The following is a 20,454-nucleotide window of genomic DNA, read 5'->3' as shown; positions in this document are numbered from 1 at the left end:
TGATGACAACACTCCGTTTCTCATATTCATTCACTGAACCTTTACTGCACAGTCATTTGAAGTTTAAACGTCTTCCAACCAGTGTATTAAACTCTAATCTATTTACCATTCTTTAGAGTAACAAGGATAACCCTTGTGAACTTCATATTACCAAAAGGCAGCTTGTTGCCAAAAAAACTTTCCCTTCACTTCCCCTTTCTTTTCATATTACTACATTGCCAAATGAACAAAATTTCTCTCCTTGGGATTTACTGCGTTGCTTTTTCTTTAACATAGACTCTTTGTTTTTTTGTTTATTTTATTTTGTTTATTATTTACCTTCTCAAGACATTACTTTTTACCTGTGCACTGCATAAAATAAAACAAGCTGCCTTTGTTTAAATAACACATATCAACAGATTTCATACTTTTTCTTGGTCTCTTTCCTACCCATATATTACTGATGTGCTATAGGTTTTACAAATTTTTGTGTTTGGGGTTAAAAAAAGGGTATTGAAATCTGGCTTTAAAACATTGGTTATGGATTTCTGAAGGATGGTAAGAGAACCAAGTTATTCAGAAAGGAATCACTAGGTCTTTTGAGGAGTTATGCCACAGTTAAGGTTTCATTTTATTTATGTTTTCCTTGGAATTAAGAAATGAATGCTATTTTTTTGTATAGTCCTAACCAGAGACATTAAAAACAATATTAAGTTTTGACTACTAGTTTTGTTTCCCCTTCCATAGCTCTACATTTTCTAGTTGAGTTTTTAAAATTTCTTTTCCTCAAAGGTAAATCTTTCTCTGATTCAGACATGCAAATATTACGGCTGGCCCTATTATTGCTTCTTTATCAGCATTCACAGGTGTTTCAGTGTGGTGTGTGGGGATGGGGTGGAATACTTTAATTTGACTGATGCACAATTCTCTGATTCAAGCATGTACCATATTGCTTCATAAAAGATTTATTCCCTTTGTGTGTTACATGGTAATGAATAGTGACTTATCATCTAAACGTGACATTTTTTAAAATTCTATTTTGAACTAAGTTCAGCATGTATATGTCCACTGCATTTTAAAGTTTCATTTGATGGAATACCATATTTTTCTTTCAGTTGCATAATTTGTGTTTTCTCTGATTTTATTTTTATGTTTTCCCTAGATTTTTACATTGAATTTAAGGTGGTCCTTTCCAAAATGTTAGTTGCAACTGATTGCACTAAGGAGGGAAAGAAATTAAGTTAATTTACGGATTAAATAGGATAGATAGCTGATCGATGTAATAATAACCATGAAGTTTTAAAAAAAATGAACGGATAATTGTGACTAGTAAAATTAGTAGCAAAAACAGCATTTCTTGTTTTCAAAAATGGTTGCATGTACCCCAGCTAAGATTATACTGTATTATGCAGTCTTTCTGCGTACTGTAGTCATCTTTCTTTTACATCTATGATGTCTGTGTCAGATGATGCAAATAGATGTATCAGTGCAACAGTCAGCATGTCTTTGTGTAATTAACACTGAGTTCAGTGTAAGTTAAATTTGGAAGATGTTATCACATTCACCTGCAATTATATCTATGGCCTGCAAATCTTTCTCAGATTCAGACATGCAAATATTATGGCTGGCCCCATTATCTGATTCAAAGTGTCTTATCCATATTACAATACTTGTCATAAGAAATTGTGTATTTGCTTATCGAAAAGAAAGGAAGTTTGTTGTTCTTTAGAGACAATTATTACTTTGCTGTTTGACCTTCTTTTGTATTTTAAAACATTAAAAAAAACACATGGCACATAATATTAAATATGGTGATAATATTTGATTTAATGCATTTGAATAGTTTTTTTTTTTTTTTTTTAATATTCATATAAACTAAGAATTTTATTATTTTTCAGTACCAATCAGAAATTATCTCTGGCACAAGAACGCCTTCAACAAGAATATGAAAAATTAAAGCTAGAAGAACAAGAAAAAAGTCAAAAGCTACAAGAATTGATGTGAGTGTGATTTTCCATTTGATTTCCATTTTCCACATAAATTGATTCTTTAGGTAAAGCAACTTTAAATGAGCAATGAATTTCTCATTAAATTTCACCCATTAAATAATACATAAATTATAAAGAAATTATTATAAATATTGCATTAATATTTTTAAAATAAAAATTTTAAATTGGTACCAATGTTGTTGGTATTTTAACAGAAGGTATTTTAACCAGTTTCGTGTGGAGTGGCAGAAATTTTTGAGCCTGAAAAATCTCTCTCTCTCTTTCATTAAACCAGTCAGAAAAACATGGTAGCAATTTCATTTTAGAATTAAATGAGAAAACAATTTCTCATTTAATTCTAAAATAATAGCTATCTAGCATTTAGTAGTAATACTGAAGATTAAATGAGAAATTCAGTAAGAAGCAGAGTGTAAAAACAATTATAACTGGTATAAGAGAAGATTTAAAAGCATTACTGAAAAAAACACAAAAGAGGGAGAGGGATTGTGAGTCTGTTGCCATACTATGATAAAAGTGAATTTAGAAGGGCTGAGATTACGAATGTGTCAGCATGTTGTGCAGAAAGAATGATTTGCAGTTTGAGGACTTTTGGACTGAATTTCATTGAACAGAAGGACTTATATAAGGCTGGAGCCAAACGAATTTGAGAGTTAAGCATCTCAAGAAAACATTGTTCTCTGGGAATGTGGAAATGCTAAGTCAAGGAAACTAGAGCTATGAGGATAAATAAGATTTGGTAAATGTTTGTGTGGACACCCATCAGGCAAATGAGTGTGAGAATGGTTGAATTACTGGTATTTCAACCATTCTCACATTTATGACACTCAAGAGATAGCATGAAACAGGCCATGGTAAGAATCTGCAAAGGAAGTGTGTTGACAGTGTATGGAAGATAGTTAAGGAATGTGGGAAGAAAACAGTATCAATCTGTATACCCAACGTCAGGAGGAAAAATCTGGTAGGTGCTAGAGAATTAGGAAGTATCATTAACCAAGAGCTGCATTAAAAAAAAAAGTTGAGTAAGGTATATAAGGAAGAAGATGAAACCACATGCTCACAAACAGGTAAAAGGCACAGTCAAGAAGGGTGACAGCCATAAGGAATGCAAACTTCCAAAGGAAATTCCAGAGTTGTTCAGCTATGTGGTAAGCAGCGCTTTTTTTCCTGAAAAAAAAAAAAGATGCCAGTACTCACCATGAAGATGTTATTACAGCAACTTCCACACTTTTAACATATCCTCCGATATACCCATCATCTCTAGATCGCTTCTTGCTTTTGGTATCAACTGCAGAATGATGACCTCGAAGCACCCATGAGTCCACATATTTGCTAGGGTTGAACTGAGTGAGAGGAGGTCCTACTATCCTGATGAACGAACATCAGTGCAGAAGTTGTCCGTACAAGCAGAGACGACCTGGATGAAGTTACTATAAGATTCCTCTGAGAGGAAACCCCCCTTTCACATTCACTGGAAGATATTGCAATTGTGCCCAAAGTGTGCTTTAGGGGAAGTAGTATGTCCGGGACTTTATTTTCTTGAAGATATTCACAGAAACCACAAACTGCTTCTCTTTCATTTAAGTGAAATTTGCATGCTAACTTTTTAATTTCAGCTTCACCAAATCTCAGATGCTTCCCAGGATTTTCTGGCCAACACTTGGAATTTAAAATCTTAGCACATTCAGGTAAATCAGCATCATCTCCTCCAAGCAGACACTTTCCAACAGCTTCTTTCAGACTGTTTTAGAAAGCAGATGAACTTATTGCAGGACTGTATCTTTCATTTTAGTGGAGCTCAATCCCTTTGAAATTCGTGTTCTTCTGACTTTGAAGAGAAATACTGTAGTACGGACCAGGATTTTCAATTCTTTCTTCAAAAAGTTGAACTGTATTCTTTATCTTCCTGTCTGCTTTGTACAAGTCAATATTTCTCTTTTGTAAATCTAGTTCACTAAGTTCTTGGAGAGCATCACACATAAGGCCCAAATCAAGAACAAACTCACATGACATTATTTTTCTTAAAAGGTCCTCATAAAAAAGTGATCTGTTTTGCTTCTTCTGCTGTCTTTTTTTTCCTCCAGAAAGTGATAGATGTGGGCTTCAAAGTCTTGCAACACTACAGAAACAGTGCGAGAGCTAGATGTAACCCAGCAAGTGTTTAAAATTCTACCAATTTTAAGAAGTTGAAGTACTAGAGTCGCTGCACATTCCTGTAGTTCCCTAGCTTTCTTAGGTGAAGCATGATAAGTCACATAAAGTTTGCCCATGAAACTCTTAAAGCGATTCACTCCTGCCACTGTTCACTGTGTTACTAACAGACAATTCAAGGCGATGGCTAGCACACCAGAAAATAACACTAGGAAACTTCTCTTGCATTAGCCTCCGTACACCATTACACACACACCAAACATGGCTGCACCATCACAAGTTACAGACAATAAATACTCCTTTAAGTAATCTTCAGATAATCTTAAACACTCAAGATGATTAATTAAAGAGTTTAGAATTCTTCTAGCAGTTACATCTGATCTTCTTCTGCAGCTTCTCCCACTTAAGTCGGGGTCACTGTTTGTAATGAGTCTCCTCCACACCTTCCTGTCTTGGGCTGTCACCACATCCAAGTACTTCATCTTCAAGTCCTCTTCTACCAGCTCCCTCCATCTCTTCTTTGGCCGCCCACGCTTCTGCCTTCCTTGCACATCCATCTGCATGACCCTTCTTCCCACATATTCGTCCTCCCTCCTCATCACCTGACCAAACCATCTCAACCTTGCCTCCTGTATTTTTGTTCCTAAGTGCATAAGTTTCACTTGCTCCCCTGACATAGTCATTTCTCAGACGATCCTTTCTGGACACACCGCACATCCACCTAAGCATTCTCATCTCTGCTACCTCCATCCTGCTGATGTTATTTTTCCTCAGGGCTACAGTTTCTATAGCATATGTCATAGCTGGCCTCACTACTGTCCTATAAATTTTACCTTTCAGATTGATCGGCACCCTCTTATCGCATAACACTCCAGCCATCTCCCTCCAGTTCCTCCAACCTGCTTGTATCCTTCATCCCACTTCCTTCTCAGCTCCTCCATCTTCTTCTACTGTTGAACCTAAGTATCTAAAGTCTCTCACCTTCCTGATGACATTTCCTTCCAGCTCCAGATCTGTCTCCTGGCCACCGCCGACTGCGCAACACATATACTCTGTCTTACTTCTGCTCAGTCTCATACCTCTCTCTTCCAGTACTTTTCTCCATCTTTCCAGTTTAGTTCCCGCTTCTTCTCTTGAATCTACACACAACAAGATGTCATTTGCATACAACATTGTCCAAGGCGCATCTTCTCTCACCTCTTCTGTTACCACCTCCATCACAATATTAAACAGAAACGGACTTAATGCTGACCCTTGATGCAAGCCAACTGTTACTTGAAAACTTTCTGTCTGTCCCAAACACGTCCGAACACTTGTCTTCAAATTTCTGTACAGTTACATCTGATAATTTATCAAATCTAGGAAAAAACTCACAGGAGCTGAAATTCAGGAAGAACTACATGAACAATAACAATCAACGTTGTTGTGTTACTCACAGTTGTCGATTCATCAATAAGTAACGATATTTTGTCCTTGGAGTTCACTATATGGTCTTAATGTTTTTCCCATTTCATTTGCAATATGGCTCACAATGTTAATGCAAGCATTTGCAGAATGAAGAATATATCTCCTGTCCAGGCTGTTAAGTTCCTGTAAATTTATTTGGTCTTCAAAGTTGTTAAATGACTGATATCTCCTCACAACTTTGTAAGCGGTTCGAAACACTTTTCCTGTTAAATCTTTATTAAGAGACAAAGCATTTGGGAAAACTTTCTCTAATGTTTCATTTTTTGCTTCAGATTTTATTTTTTGGCACGCTTTGTGCACTGCACCCTCCTTATGATCATAAATCTTTTTTCTTAATGACATTAACTGTTGTTTGCGAGATTCTCGAAAATGACTGATTTTACCATTTGCCTACTCTGCTGAAATTTTCTTTCCCATCTGTTTATCGACGGCAAGACTTCCGACATCACAACGCACTTTACAGCCCAACATTTTATTCTTGATATACAATCACTCGTTTCTCTCGCAGAAGTCAGTTTTCTGCAGAAGTGTCCAACATTCGGGCCAATCATTATCAGACTCTGCTTCCTTTTGACCACATGGATCTTCGGTCTTGGTTTCATGATCCTCTTCACCAAGTGTATTTTCAGTATACTAGTTTTCTGTTTTACAGGATCACAAGTAGATTCAACAATTTCTGCTTCTTCAGCCCTTCCTTTTTTTACTCATTAGCATAAAGTAACTGCTTATTTTACTCATTTTGAACTATGATCGCACCGATTTAACTTAGATTAATTCGAAACTCGTGAACACCTGCCTATAGCAGAGTGAATATAGAACTGATAAATTGATATTGGAAGCAAATCGGAAGTGAACACAACTTACTGTTTCTGGTTGTGTACCAACTTATGAGTAATCAAAAGTGAAAATTCAGTTCGTGAACACCGGAACTTCTACCGGAATATTTATAATACATTTTGCTGTCAATAAATTGCAAATTTTTAAAAACTTAAGAAAAAAGGCGCCTGTATTGCGTGCTGTCAGGAAAAAAAGCACTGGTGGTAAGTAAAATGAAGAATGACCATGGATGGATGGCTTTAAAGTATGTTGATTGTAGTGAGCTGACAGATTCAGTTGAGTTAGTGAATGACCATTTTGCAAGTGTATCATCCAGGTGATGATATTGCAGTGTCAGATGTGACAGGAACTGATGTGGTAAGAGATTTATGAATTGGAAGCTGTCTAGGCTGTTTGTGTCAGGTCTAATCAAGTATTAAGGTAGTGGTTTGTTCATTAATAAGCTGAAGTACTTCAGCTTATTAATGAATAAATCACCAGAAAGAATCAGTAGATAATAGTTGAAAAGATAATTTAATTACAAAGTTCAAATACCATCTACAGAGGAATGTATTTATTTAATAAACAAACAAACAAATGAATTTAATCTAAATATACACATTTGCAGTATCTTGATACTGCAGTCATTTAGGGAAATGCATAATTAATTATTACATGACACCTCCAAGGAGTCCAAAGACTCATCGAGGGAGGGCACCTACTCTACAACTGTCTCCACCAACTACAGCGAACTGCATCATCTACACCAACACTATCCACTGCCTACCACCACCACTAGTATCTTCACAGACAATCACAAACATCCATGCCCATGGCGGGATTCAAACCTACAGCCTTTTGGCTGGAGAGCAGATATGCTATAATGCCCACCAGGCTGGCATTATAGTCAGAATCACTGCACTCCTCCCATACATCCATCTTTGCAATGACCAGTGAATAAAACAAGGGGGGTTACAAGTTCAGTAGCTTGTTCACAACTCTTACGAGTTCTCAGTGTATTTTTGGTAAGAATGTGCAGGTAGTGCTATTAGTTGGGATTTCACAAAGCTCATGCAACTTAGCAAGCTTAATTATAAAACCTTTAGTTCTAAAAAAAAATAAGATAGCTGTCATTGTGCAAAATACATATGCATGAGGGATAGGAGAAGGTAAAGTGGGATGTGATAGAACACGCACACATGCTTGGCAAATAATACTTGCCTTATGTTATGTCTTATTGTATGTTTTTATTTGTGGATTACAATGAGACATAACATAAGGCAAGTATTATTTGTCAAGCATGTGTGTGTGTGTTCTATCACATCCCAGATTAATGTCACTGTCCAGTGTGAAACCACACCTTGCTTATCAGCTGTGTGAAGTGACTTGAAAATATTTCAAGCTTACTCTCTATCATGGAGTTTCTGAATAAACTTTCTCTCAGCTCGCCATCTCTACTAAAATTTACTCTGTTAATTTGTTCTTCATTTCAGACTGGCTTAGGAATACAGTGTAATTGTCATTACCTTTGTGTTAATGCCTACTAAGAAATAGATAATTATATTTCTTAGTAGGTCATTTTTGTCTGTTTTGGAAAAATATCCTTCATTAAATTCCTGATATGTATTCTCAGGTGTGTGTACAGGGTGTATGGTAGTATTACATGAGAAACTTACATCATTACTAATTTCCCTATCAACAATTTTCATCCAAATTAATCTGTTATCTATCAGTACTCCAATATTGTCAGATCTTATATTTTGGTGTTCCTCTCGGTCTTGTTCCTGATTTTAGCTTTTATCAGCTATTTTTAACATCCTGGTAAAGAACACTTGTTTTTCTGACCTTTTCCTCCCATTCTGTTTAAGTGGCCATACCACCTGAGATTAGCTTTGCTAACACATTCCTAACTGCTAAGAATGTGAGGTTATTTCATTCTATCTTCATTTCTAATATGATACTGCAATTGACGTCGTCTGTTCACTCCTCTGATCTTTCTCAGAACTCTCGTTTGAACAAGTATTTTATTTCTAACCCAGCTCTCAGATCCATAATTTAAAATAGGTTTGAACACTGTTTTGTATGCAGCTAGTTTAGTGTTTTGGCTAATTCTGCTGTCTATTTCCATATTTAATTTGCCCTTTTCTAAAAATTGTGACTAAATGTTTTACTTGTTCTGTAAGTTCTCTATTCAGAATGTAGTCAGTGTTCCTGCCTTTTCATAGTACACCTAAACCCCTTTTTATGTGATAGATACGTTCCTAAAAATTACACGTAAATAGAATTTGCGTAAAAAGAACTACTGACTCCATAGAAAAAGTGAAGATCGGTTCCAAACCTTAAATATAAGCAAAATAATGAAAAAATCAAACATTAAATTCATTAGGATCATAAGATTTTTATTTACATTTCATGGAGAACACACATACATATAATGAATTTTAATAACTTTGAAAAAAAAACATATTCATTTCAGTTGTTTGCTAAGGATTCTATAAAAAAAATGTTATTTGCTATCAGTTTCTGACAATAAATGCGAAAGCTTTCATTTTCGTGAGACTGTAATATCACTAGAACTACTAGATATGGTATTATCGTCAATCAATTTCTTCCTCAACTTGTGGAATTCTTCTTGTCATGTCTTGAACAAAAGTACCACTGGTTGTTTCAGTAGTTTTAGGCATGAACTAAGTTATTAATTGCTGTTGATGCTTTAGATAAGTCACGATATAATTCTCTGTATGAAGACATTAACAACTTAAGCTCACGTGAAAACTTCCTAGCATGTTCTTCATTTGGATCATGTCGGGCAAAATAATTGCCTAAATTACTGGCCAGTTTAAGACCTTTTTTAATTATATCAGCAGTAGAAGTTGGATTACCTTGATCATTATCATTAACTTCTTCGCTTTCAGGAGTCTCAGAAACAATCTCCACTATTTCATCTTCGCTAAGAAGTTTATCAGTTAACAATTTTTCGATATCTGCCGACGTAAGATCATCGAATCTTTCTCTGCCAATTTCACATGCCAAACTTATTATATTGGAGAATTCTGCAATATGATTGAAGGGAACAGGAGCATTCTCTTTAACACATGCAGGCCAAATAGCTTTCCAGCAAGCATTCATAGTTTCTGGTCTCAATTTAGAAAACGATAATCGAACCTGATCAATACAATCCATAATTGAAAATTTTTTCCACACATCCATAACTGACAGTGGTTCATCATCATTTATCTTGTTCAAAACATACTGAAATGTTCGTCTGACATAATATGTTTTAAAAGTTGCAATTATACCTTTATCTAGAGGTTGTAGCAATTATGTGGTATTGGGTAGCAGAAAAAAAAATTGCACATTTGGGTGTTCTATGGCAGGATGACCGGCTGCATTATCAAGAATCAAAAGCACTTTAAATTCGAGACCCTTGTCATTCAAATAGCATCTAAATTCTGGCATAAAATGTTTGTGGAACCACTCGGTGAAAATATCAATGGTCACCCAAGCTTTTTTGTTGGCCATCCAACAAAGTGGCAATTTTTTAAAATCTACGCCTTTCATTGGTCGTAGTCTTAATGATCGATTTATGAGCAGTGGTTTTAATATCCGATCTCCTAAAGCATTTGAACAAAATAGGAGTGTTATGCAATCCTTTGCTGCTTTGAAACCACCAACAGTTTTTTGCATTTTTGATACGCTAGTTCTGCTTGGCATTTTTTTCCAGAAAAGGCCGGTTTCATCCATATTCCAAACTTGTTCATGAGTGTAACCTCCATCTTCAGTTATTTTAGCAAGTTTTTGTGGAAATGCTTTAGCAGCTGTTTCATCAGCTGAAGCTGTTTCACCTTTAATTTTTATATTATGAAGAGCATGTCTTTTAATAAACTTAGCCAGCCAACCATTGCTTGCATGAAATTCATATTTTTTCCTCGATTGTGATGAAGTATCTGGCTGCAGTTTTTTAATCTGTTCATAAAATCTCAATGCTGATTGCTTGATGGAATTTCCGTCAACTGGCATTCTTTTTTGTACATTATCTTCTATTCACATCACTAAAGCTTTTTTGGCCTTTTTTAGAACATCTCTTGTGTATGATGATAATTTTGCACTCGATTTTGTACCAGAACATACTTCTTTTCTAATAGCCTCTTCATTTTTCTTTATAGATCTCACAGTTGAATGGACTCCAAAACCTTCCCCAGTTTGAAGACTATCTAAAATTTGAATTTTTATATCCAAAGAAACTTCTTTCTTTTTTTTTTCTTTTTTTTTTTTTTTTTTTTGTTATCGGTAACATCATGTGAGAGCTGGATTAAAATCTTCGGTTAATGAAAGGAAAGTTTGAAAATTACATATAGCTTACCATTTATTATTTTTTTGAAAAATTATTAATTTTATAACGCGATTTTTATTTTGATTTCACTTAAAAAATGCAAAAAAATGCGGTAACTGTGTTGTCTAATCAAACACCAAATTGAAACTGCTAAGAACTGCTTTTTTATGCGCAGTTAGTTATGCAATTCAAGGAATTCCCAATAAATGAAATTCGTAAGAATTTTGAATTTTCTTAATTGAAACGAGAATGCAATTCTACAAAATTCTCAGAATTTTTTCCTAACTTAGACTTTAGATTGGTTGCATAAAAGTGAATAAAAATCGTGTAAAAAAAAAAAAAAAAAAAATTATTTTTGATATCCCAATTTGCGTAACTCCGAATTAGCATAAAAAGAGGTTTAGGTGTATTTGTCTTTTTATTACTCACTTTCATGCCAAATTTATTATAGCAGTTATTCAATTTCATTAGGGAATTCTGCAGAATTGTAGTGAATTTATTTAGGAGTATAACATCACCTGTATAAAATAAAGTGCTGAGATTAACATCCTCAATTTTGATATCAGGTTTAATGTCACTTCCCTTAATAATGTTATTCATGTACATGATGAATAACAGTGGAAATAATGTGCACACTTGTCAGCACCTGATTTGACATCAACCATCTTCCTGTATTTCCTTCAGTTCCAGCTGCTGACTTACAACTCAAATATAGCAGTTTGACTAGCAACTGAAATTGCTTTATGTAATGTCCCATTTTCACACCATATAACTGTAGCATTTTGAACAGCTTTTCTTTTAGTACCTTGTCATATGCATTTTCCAGGAAGGTGTCTTGCTACCTTCCTGGAAATTTTTTTTTTTTTTTTTTTTTCCCCGCTCATCCCTAGACATGCAGCATGATATATAAAGGTCTGGAAAAACAAGTAGCTACACTTAATATTTCCAAGACATTTGATTTGGTTTGTTCAGAATCCTTGTTTGCTCATCGGGAATAAAACTCTAGTGCCCATATTCAAGGCCCCACAGCTGTGAGCAATGTCTCAAATTGTTCATATCCTTGCCATCATCCAGTTTATTGGAAGAGTATTCAGTACCATTAGTTTGCTGACATGCTAATTAGATAGTACATTTCCATTGTTTGTCATCAAAACATTCTTATGTTTTGTCTCTAGGCTAAGGTTTTTGGATTATCTAGCCCTTGGGCTATCCATAGTACAAAATGTCTTTAATTTACTAAAATAAAGATACAAAAGGCTTCATTTTGGTGATGCAAAATTATGTAAATCAAGTGGATATTATATCCAGTATTATTTCAAAGCTGAATACAGAAACTATAAAAGTTTTGTACAAAATTTGACCAAAGAGCTTACAGGAATACTTGCCTGCATTTACAAGTGCCCTAGCTGGACCTTATAGGGAAATAATCACTTCCCACGCGTCCATATATTTGCCTCCTATTGGTCCATTTTGATAAGGTTTCACTGGCCTGACAGCTTTTTCGAATTGATTGGTTCTCCTCAGAGACTAGGCATAAACCTTAAGAGAGCAGAAACTCGTAAGTGAACTCTCGGTCAGAGAGTTCACTTACGAAAAATACACTTCTCCGACACTTCGAGTTTCTTAGTACTGAATGAGAGTTTTTGCTATCTTAAGGTTTCTGCCTGGTCTCTGAAGAAAATCAGTTCGAAACAGCTGTCAGGTCAGTGAAACCATTATCAAAATGGACTAATAGGAGGCGAATATATGGATGCTTAGGCAGCAATCATGTTCTCCTATAAGATTCGGCTATTGCAACTCATAAATGCCGGCGAGTGTATTCCTGTAAGCTCTCTGGTCAAATTTTGTATGAAACTTTTATAGTTTCTGTATTCAGCTTTGAAATAATGCTGGATTTAATATCCATTTGATATGTCTTTAATATTTCATGGGTGATACTGGCCATTGAAAAAAAAAAAAAAAAACATTTGTTTCAAGACAACTAAAATGCAGTGTTCTCTTTCAGTCCTCCATGGAAAGATGCTTTATCATCCCACCACCACCACACACACACACACACACACACACACACACACACACACACACACACACACACACACACACAATAATATCCAGAACCAAAGACAAGATTAAATATTTGTTCTCAAAATGCCATTTACACTTCTGTAGCCTCCTTAATTTCTATTATAATTGTCTTCCTCTTCAAGGATTCTTCTTTTCTTTGCAACATTGTATGCTCCAAAAAAAAGACTGAATTGTTATATTCTTCTTCAATTATTATATGATACTGTTATTTCATGAGTTTTACATATTTTAATAAATTATGCTACATATTTTTTCTCAATTCCTAGAAAAATTAAAATGTTGATTACATTTGGACCTTTATTTTCACAGGTTATTGAGTGATCGTAGGGAACAAGCTCGACAGGATCTGAAGGGATTGGAAGAGACAGTGGTGTGTTATTTTGCCAGTATATTTTGTAAACATTTAAATAATGGATTGAAATTACTTTAGAATTGTCTTTTAATCACTGAAAGGATTATGAAAACTTATTGCTGCATTTTGGTCATTGTAAAGTTGTAGTCAGGCACTCCTTTACAATAAATTAGTAAAGTGTATAAGTTATGCTCATAAATAATTGGTTCTGTTTGATATAAAATAGCTAAACCCCATTGGGATTGTCTGAATTGCATGAACAAAGATAACAGCATTTATAACCCCCCCCCCCTTTTTTTTTTTTTTTTTTAATGAAGCTTCAGTATAGCATCTATACATATTCTGTAATGGAGTGTACAAGATTATAGGTTGCTGTAACACTGAAGATTAATCTCGACATGTTGGAGCACTCTATGGTCCTGTAACTATAAAAGTGCAGCATAAAATCAATATTAGATATTATCTTTCAGTGTGTATATAAAATTGCAAGTGTTAATGTGCAGTTAGGAGGTGAATGCCAAGTTGATATAGATGCTTCTTTAAACTTAGCAATGTCTACTATAAGAACAATTATGAAAAATGCAGACATACAATTTTCTTCAACTATGACCTAAAAATATTCACCAACTAACATAACTTGTTCAAAAAGCCATATTCTTGAAGAAGTGGGGAAGAAAAGGCTTTATATTGGGTGGATGATCAAACTCAATGTCACATTCCCTTAAGCCAATTAATAACACAGTCCAACACAATTTCTGCTGACTTTTATATGAGACTTGTTTTTTACTAATTTCGGTGTGCTGATTTCAAATATCAAACCCATTTTTCTCTATGACATCAGGTTTTTCCTCTATGGCATTTTCTTTTTGCTAATTTGTAAGTTTTTGATAGTTTTAAGGAGGCAGTACTATTTAGAGGATCAAAAAAATTGATTTTTTAATATTATTTTCTGAAAGTATGTACTTTTAAAAATCTGTTCCTAACTTTTTATCAAGAAATTCGAAAAATTCCCGAAGATATAGCCTATTATTCAAGGCGGTGCGCAGATCAGAATCAGAGCACTCACCGCTCTCGCTTATTAGTAAACGAATAAATGCATAAGAACCTGCTACGGCACGTACTGGCGCTTTGAAAGCGAGAGAGGCCGATAATTAGATACATAACTACTTAACAATATTCATTAAAAATTACAAGAATATTTATAAAAGAATAACAATTTTACTTACACATGAGTTTCAGGGAATAAATTTTTGTTTGTAGCAATTTCTGCTGTGTGTTCTGTTTTGGCAATCCCTTTGAATACTCCAACAGTAGTCGGCCATCATGTGAGAATCCCATCTTCCTTGGTACCGATCTTCCATAGTTTTTAAATCTTGATGAAATCTTTTGCCTTGTTCATCACTTACAGCACCTAAATTCTCGGGAAATCTATCAAGATGACTGTACAGGAAATGAAGCTTTATGCTCAAGTTGCAACCTAGGTGCTGGAAATTTTCAAGCATTGTTTCCACTAGATCTTTGTAATTGCAATCTTTTTTGTTTCCAAGAAAATTATTTGCAACCATCGTAAATGAAGTCCAGGCCTCTTTCTCAATTTCATTCATAGAGTTGATGAAATTTGGGTCTCTCATTAAAGTTCTAATTTGCGGTCCATCATATACACCGGCTTTAATTTTTTCATAACTAAGTCGTGGAAATTTTTCACATATGTATTGGAAACAGTCACCTTGTAAATCTAAAGCTTTAACATACTGCTTCATAAGACCTGATTTAATGTGTAGAGGTGGAAAAATGATTTTTCTCTGTTGATTAAAGGTTGATTTATAACATTCTGTTCTCCAACATTTAAGGATATTCTAAGAGGCCAATGTTTCTGACTTCAGTGTTGGTTTCTAGCTCGACTATCCCAGAAGCATAGAAAACACGGAAACTTTGTATATCCTCTTTGAAAGCCAAGTAAAAAGTTCACCGTTTTAAGATCCACACAGATGATCCAGTTATGGTCTGTATATTTTAATAACTTCAGAACCTTTTTAATGTCCTCATATGTTTCCTTCAAGTGGACTGAATAGCCAATAGGAATTGAGCCATATACATTCCCATTGTGTAGTAAGACACACTTGAGACTTCTGCTTGAACTGTCGATAAATAAACGCCACTCATTTGGATGATATTATATAACACTCATTTCAGTTAGTAAACCTGACACATTGTTACAGTAAACAAACCCACACTCATGTTAAAAAGTTAACGAAACCTGTGGTGCATTCATAATTAGAAGAAACACACGTATAAACCACAGTGAAAATTATTTAATTGTAAATATTTCATCCTAAGTATCTTAGGACATCATCAGTACAGTATTTAAACAAAAATTAGGAATAACATACAGTTAGGCGCATGATTATAATAGAATCTCATGAAAACGTGCATAACGTGCTAAAGTAGTACAAAAAAAAAAAAAAAAAAAACGTTAATTATTTAACACAGTTTTGTATGATAATTTCCCATACTTTAGGAATAGTAAGAACGTCGTTGCGGTTTAGGTTTGGTCTGTGTAGTAGGGCTTCAGAACTTTCTTTGTATAAACGTTCATGTTTAAATATAGATCTATGTAAAAGTTTAGCCTTTTCCCAATGGATCCTATGGTTTGGATTTTCAATTCCGTGTTGAGAGAGGCCAGATTTCTGCGGTTTAAGACGAATGTGGTCTTCATGTTCCGAGACGCGTTTCTGAACAGACCTACCTGTCTGTCCAAAGTAAGATAATTTGCATGAGCATGGAATCTCATAAACACCAAGTAACATCAAGGGTGAGAATGTCCTTAGGAGAAGGTAATAAGTTGTAAATTTGGTTGATAGGTTGGTAAGTAGTGGCAAAATTGTATTTCTTCATAATTTTAGAAAGACGTTCTGAGATGCCTTTAACGTAAGGTATTTCTTCTGCTCATCATCCATCTCAGAAATCTGGCATTATTAAATCACTAGTTTCCAGAGCACACAAATTCTGCTCCTCTGAAGAATCTTTAAACCAGGAATTAGAAGTTATCAAAAATACAGCCATCCTAAATGGATATAATCCCAAAACAACTCAAAAAAAATCATCAGTCACTTCTGCATACATCAAACCAGACAGGAAGAAGTGCATAGGATTCCCATACCTTACGTTAAAGGCATCTCAGAACGTCTTTCTAAAATTATGAACTAATACAATTTTGCCACTACTTACAAACCTATCAACCAAATTTACAACTTATTACCTTCTCCTAAGGACATTCTCACCCTTGATGTTACTTGGTGTTTATGAGATTCCATGCTCATGCAAATTATCTTACTTTGGACAGACAGGTAGGTCTGTTCAGAAACGCGTCTCGGAACATGAAGACCACATTCGTCTTAAACCGCAGAAATCTGGCCTCTCTCAACACGGAATTGAAAATCCAAACCATAGGATCCATTGGGAAAAGGCTAAACTTTTACATAGATCTATATTTAAACATGAACGTTTATACAAAAAAAGTTCTGAAGCCCTACTACACAGACCAAACCTAAACCGCAACGACGTTCTTACTATTCCTAAAGTATGGGAAATTATCATACAAAACTATGTTAAATAATTAACGTTTTTTTTTTTTTTTTTTTTTTTTTTTTTTTTTTTTTTTTTTTTTTTGTACTACTTTAGCACGTTATGCACATTTTCATGAGATTCTATTGTAATCATTGTAATCATGCACCCTAACTGTATGTTACTCCTAATTTTTGTTTAAATACTGTACTGATGATGTCCTAAGATACTTAGGATGAAATATTTACAATTAAATAATTTTCACTGTGGTTTATACGTGTGTTTCTTCTAATTGCTCCAGTAAGTTTTTTTCATTTAATCTTGAAGCTAACAATTCCAATGATTCCTTTGATAGGCCCAAATCTCTTACTAAGTCATTCAATTCCGCTTGAGTAAAACGTTGCAGTCCAGAACTAGAAATTAAATTTTCATTGTCTAAATCAACATCCGGGTCTTGCTCCTCAAGAAGATCTGGCATATCCTGATCATGCTCATTCTCAAGTAAAGGAAGTCCTTTATAAATTGGCATGGCTATTTCATTGGAATGTGCAACTGGCCAAATTGCTGAATTGAGATTTGGATATGCAATTTTTTTCTTATTCTTCTTATTATAACCAGAAGTCTGAACTAAACAAAAATAGCAATCATCTACGTGATTTTTCGGTTCACGCCAAATCAATTGAATGCCAAAAGCTAATTTTTGGCATTTTCCCTTGCTCCACTGTTGTAAATTTTCTACACGTGACTTACACACTTTATTTGGAGCCCCATGAATTGTCCTGATCTGCAAGTTTTACGTCAAAGTATGCAAAGTACACTTTCTTAACGAAATCAGTGATATTTGTCCTTTGACTGGGAACAGTAAAGCTGCCACAAATGTAACAGAAGGAATCTACACTATTGACACATTTTCGAGTAGTAGACGTGATGTATTTTTTTCACTGCCGAGTAACATGCAATTAACAAGACAAAAAAAACCAGAGACTTTATTGAAACGTTATAAGTGCTCATCATACTTTCACGATCAATTAACGATTGACTGATTTCGATCGTTCTTTGTCCGCTATGACGCATATAGCATTTATTTGTTTTAGGCAGTTGTCATCGCCTACTTTTCGTCACTTAAATGTATTAGGTCGGTAATCGGCCTCTCTCGCATTCAAAGCGCCAGTACCTGCCGTTGCAGGTTCTTACGCATTTATTCGTTTACTAACAAGCGAAAGCAGTGAGCGCTCCGATTCTGATCTGCGCACCGCTTTGAATAATAGGCTATATCTTTGGGAATTTTTCGAATTTCTTGATAAAAAGTTAGGAACAGATTTTTAAAAGTACATACTTTCAGAAAATAATATTAAAAAAGCGATATTTTTTTGATCCTCTAAATAGTACTGCCTCCTTAAAACTATCAAAAACTTACAAATTAGCAAAAAAAAAATGCCATAGAGTAAAACCTGACATGATAGAGAAAAACGGGTTTGATATTTGAAATGCACACCCAAATTAGTAAAAAAACAAGTGTCAGATCATAATCAGCAGAAAAAAATTTTTTTTTTTGTTGGCCAGTGTAATAATAGAAGAAGCAAGAAACTTTTTTACACATGTTCAAGAAGATTGGAGAAATGTCAGAAACAGGTACAATTAGCAGAGGCTGGTTTGAAAGATTTGAAAAATGTCAGAAACAGGTACAATTAGCAGAGGCTGGTTTGAAAGATTTGAAAAATGCAACCTGCATAGTGTATGTATGTATCATTTGAGAAGTGGCAATTTCAGATGCAAAGGTAGCTCAGTAATTTCCTGCAGCTCAGTCATCATTGAGTGAGGCATTTATTCTTCTGAACTTGTTTTTAATGTGGATTACATGGAATTTTTCTGAAAGAGAATGTTCTCCTATATTTATCTCTTGCAAAGAAAACTATGCAGTTATCTTTGAGGCTGGAAAAGATTGGCTAACTCTTTTGCTACAGAGAACTTAGTTAAAATATCACAACAATAACGAAAATTGACCAATTCTTAGAAATTACTAGATTATGAGTCGAGCTCTAAAGCTAGATGGTAGTGTTATGGGAGCACACTATCTTACTGCTGAGAGCTCCTTCATGAGCAAAAAAAAGGAAACAATTGACCCTTTGTATGTACATCTTCAAGATGCCAATTTTCTCAGAAAACACTCATCCTGGCCTTACATCTAAAATGTAAAACTGTAAATAAGTTTATATACACTGCTTTGAAAGAAATCAACAGACAACATAATGTGAGAAACAAACAACCATGTCACCCACCTTAATAAGATGTAGGACTTCCTTTTGCTGCAATGACTGCAGCAATCCTATGTGGCATACTTTTCACAAGTGTAACCTTCCGTAAACTACCGTCACCTTCCGCGTAAGCCATTGCCAGAGGCAATGGCTTATGCGAAAGGTGACAGTAGCACGTCTTCCATGAAAACAGCAACCTAAGAGCAAAGGGAGAGTAAGGAATAATAAGAAATAAAAATGTTATATAGATACTATATGCAAGCATAAGCAAACAAAAGTTTGTATGTGAAATATGTTCACAATTAGACCACTTGTAAATAGAGACTGTTGACTTGTGATCATTTGCATTAGTATCCCATAATGCAAAGCACACGTTCTTTCAGACATATATGCTGCTATGCATTATGGGAATGGTCACTATCCTACTGGTTTCACATTACTGAGGTAAAAAAAAGTAAGGAGTGTTTATCGTAAGTCTAAAGTATTATAGGGTGTGCATTAGAGCCTGATAGTATTAGGAGAAAGGAAAAAAAAACAAATGGATAGTATGAGAGATAGGAAAAAAAGAGGCCTTAGCTCTTTTATATCTTATTTAGCAAAGGCTAAACTTTTTTGCAAGTCTCACTCACCATTTGTTCTTACCAGTACTGCCATTTCCTGTGCATTTTCCTCTCCTTCCCTCAGTCACTTTTCTATTATTGCTCTTTTGGCACATGTCCATTTTCACATCTTTCACCATAGAGCTCCCACACATCACTACATTACTTTTCCACTGCAGCCATTCATCTTTGACTCAGAGGTAGTGGGAGTGCACTGTAAGAGCATTCACACCACCTCTGTCAACCCATTTCAGTCATACTTTCTGTAGTGAGTTTTTGGACTCCATGGAGATACCTATGTAATAATATTGTCCTGTTAATGAATGTCACAGATGTCAATGCAGCAAAGTCAGGTTACTTCTTATGGTGTGGATTAGATCTATCATAGTTGCTGCAGTATTCTATACTTGAAATTATCCTGGGAATCAATATTATTTAAATAAATTATAACACCACAATGAAACTCACATAATATATTCTTTTATTAACATAGCATTTTTGCCTAAGTATGAAAGGCATCTTCAGTACAAGAATGTTTAATGGTAACTGAACATTAACAGAAAAATTCAAAAGACACCCACCTAAGTAGTTAATGGAAGATAACTAAAAAGTCATTAAATTTCCTAACTTAGTAAAAAACACACACGCACGCACACACACATAATATTCTGGTATTATGATTTATTTTAAATATGTCTATTCATGGTATTTTCTTATTGAAATAAATATAGAGATTTTATGGAGAGTCTATTTCCAAACAATGTGCTAGATTCAGTAAATTGTTAATAAAGAAAGCTTAAATGCATAATCAGAATCATATTCCTAGAATGCTGTAAGATAGCTCGGG

The 20,454-nt window shown here is 34.6% G+C and overlaps 1 protein-coding gene across 2 annotated transcripts in view; it reads left to right on the top strand.

The window, feature by feature from the left end:
• LOC150105462 (kinesin heavy chain-like) overlaps positions 1-20,454 on the top strand; it is a 415,076-nt gene that overhangs the window by 310,115 nt on the left and 84,507 nt on the right. For both annotated transcript variants that reach the window (XM_090394832.1, XM_090394831.1), the window contains exons 19-20: positions 1,878-1,979; positions 13,147-13,207. In XM_090394832.1, coding sequence (XP_090250958.1) covers positions 1,878-1,979; positions 13,147-13,207 — 163 coding nt within the window. The remainder of the gene's footprint in view (positions 1-1,877; positions 1,980-13,146; positions 13,208-20,454) is intronic.

This window comes from Typopeltis vanoorti, chromosome 6, assembly GCF_054136105.1.
Source record: "Typopeltis vanoorti isolate ZY-2024b chromosome 6, IOZ_Tvanoo_1.0, whole genome shotgun sequence".
Taxonomy (NCBI): domain Eukaryota; kingdom Metazoa; phylum Arthropoda; class Arachnida; order Uropygi; family Thelyphonidae; genus Typopeltis; species Typopeltis vanoorti.
The sequence above is the reverse complement of the archived record's forward strand: the minus strand, read 5'-3'. Positions and strand labels throughout refer to the sequence as shown.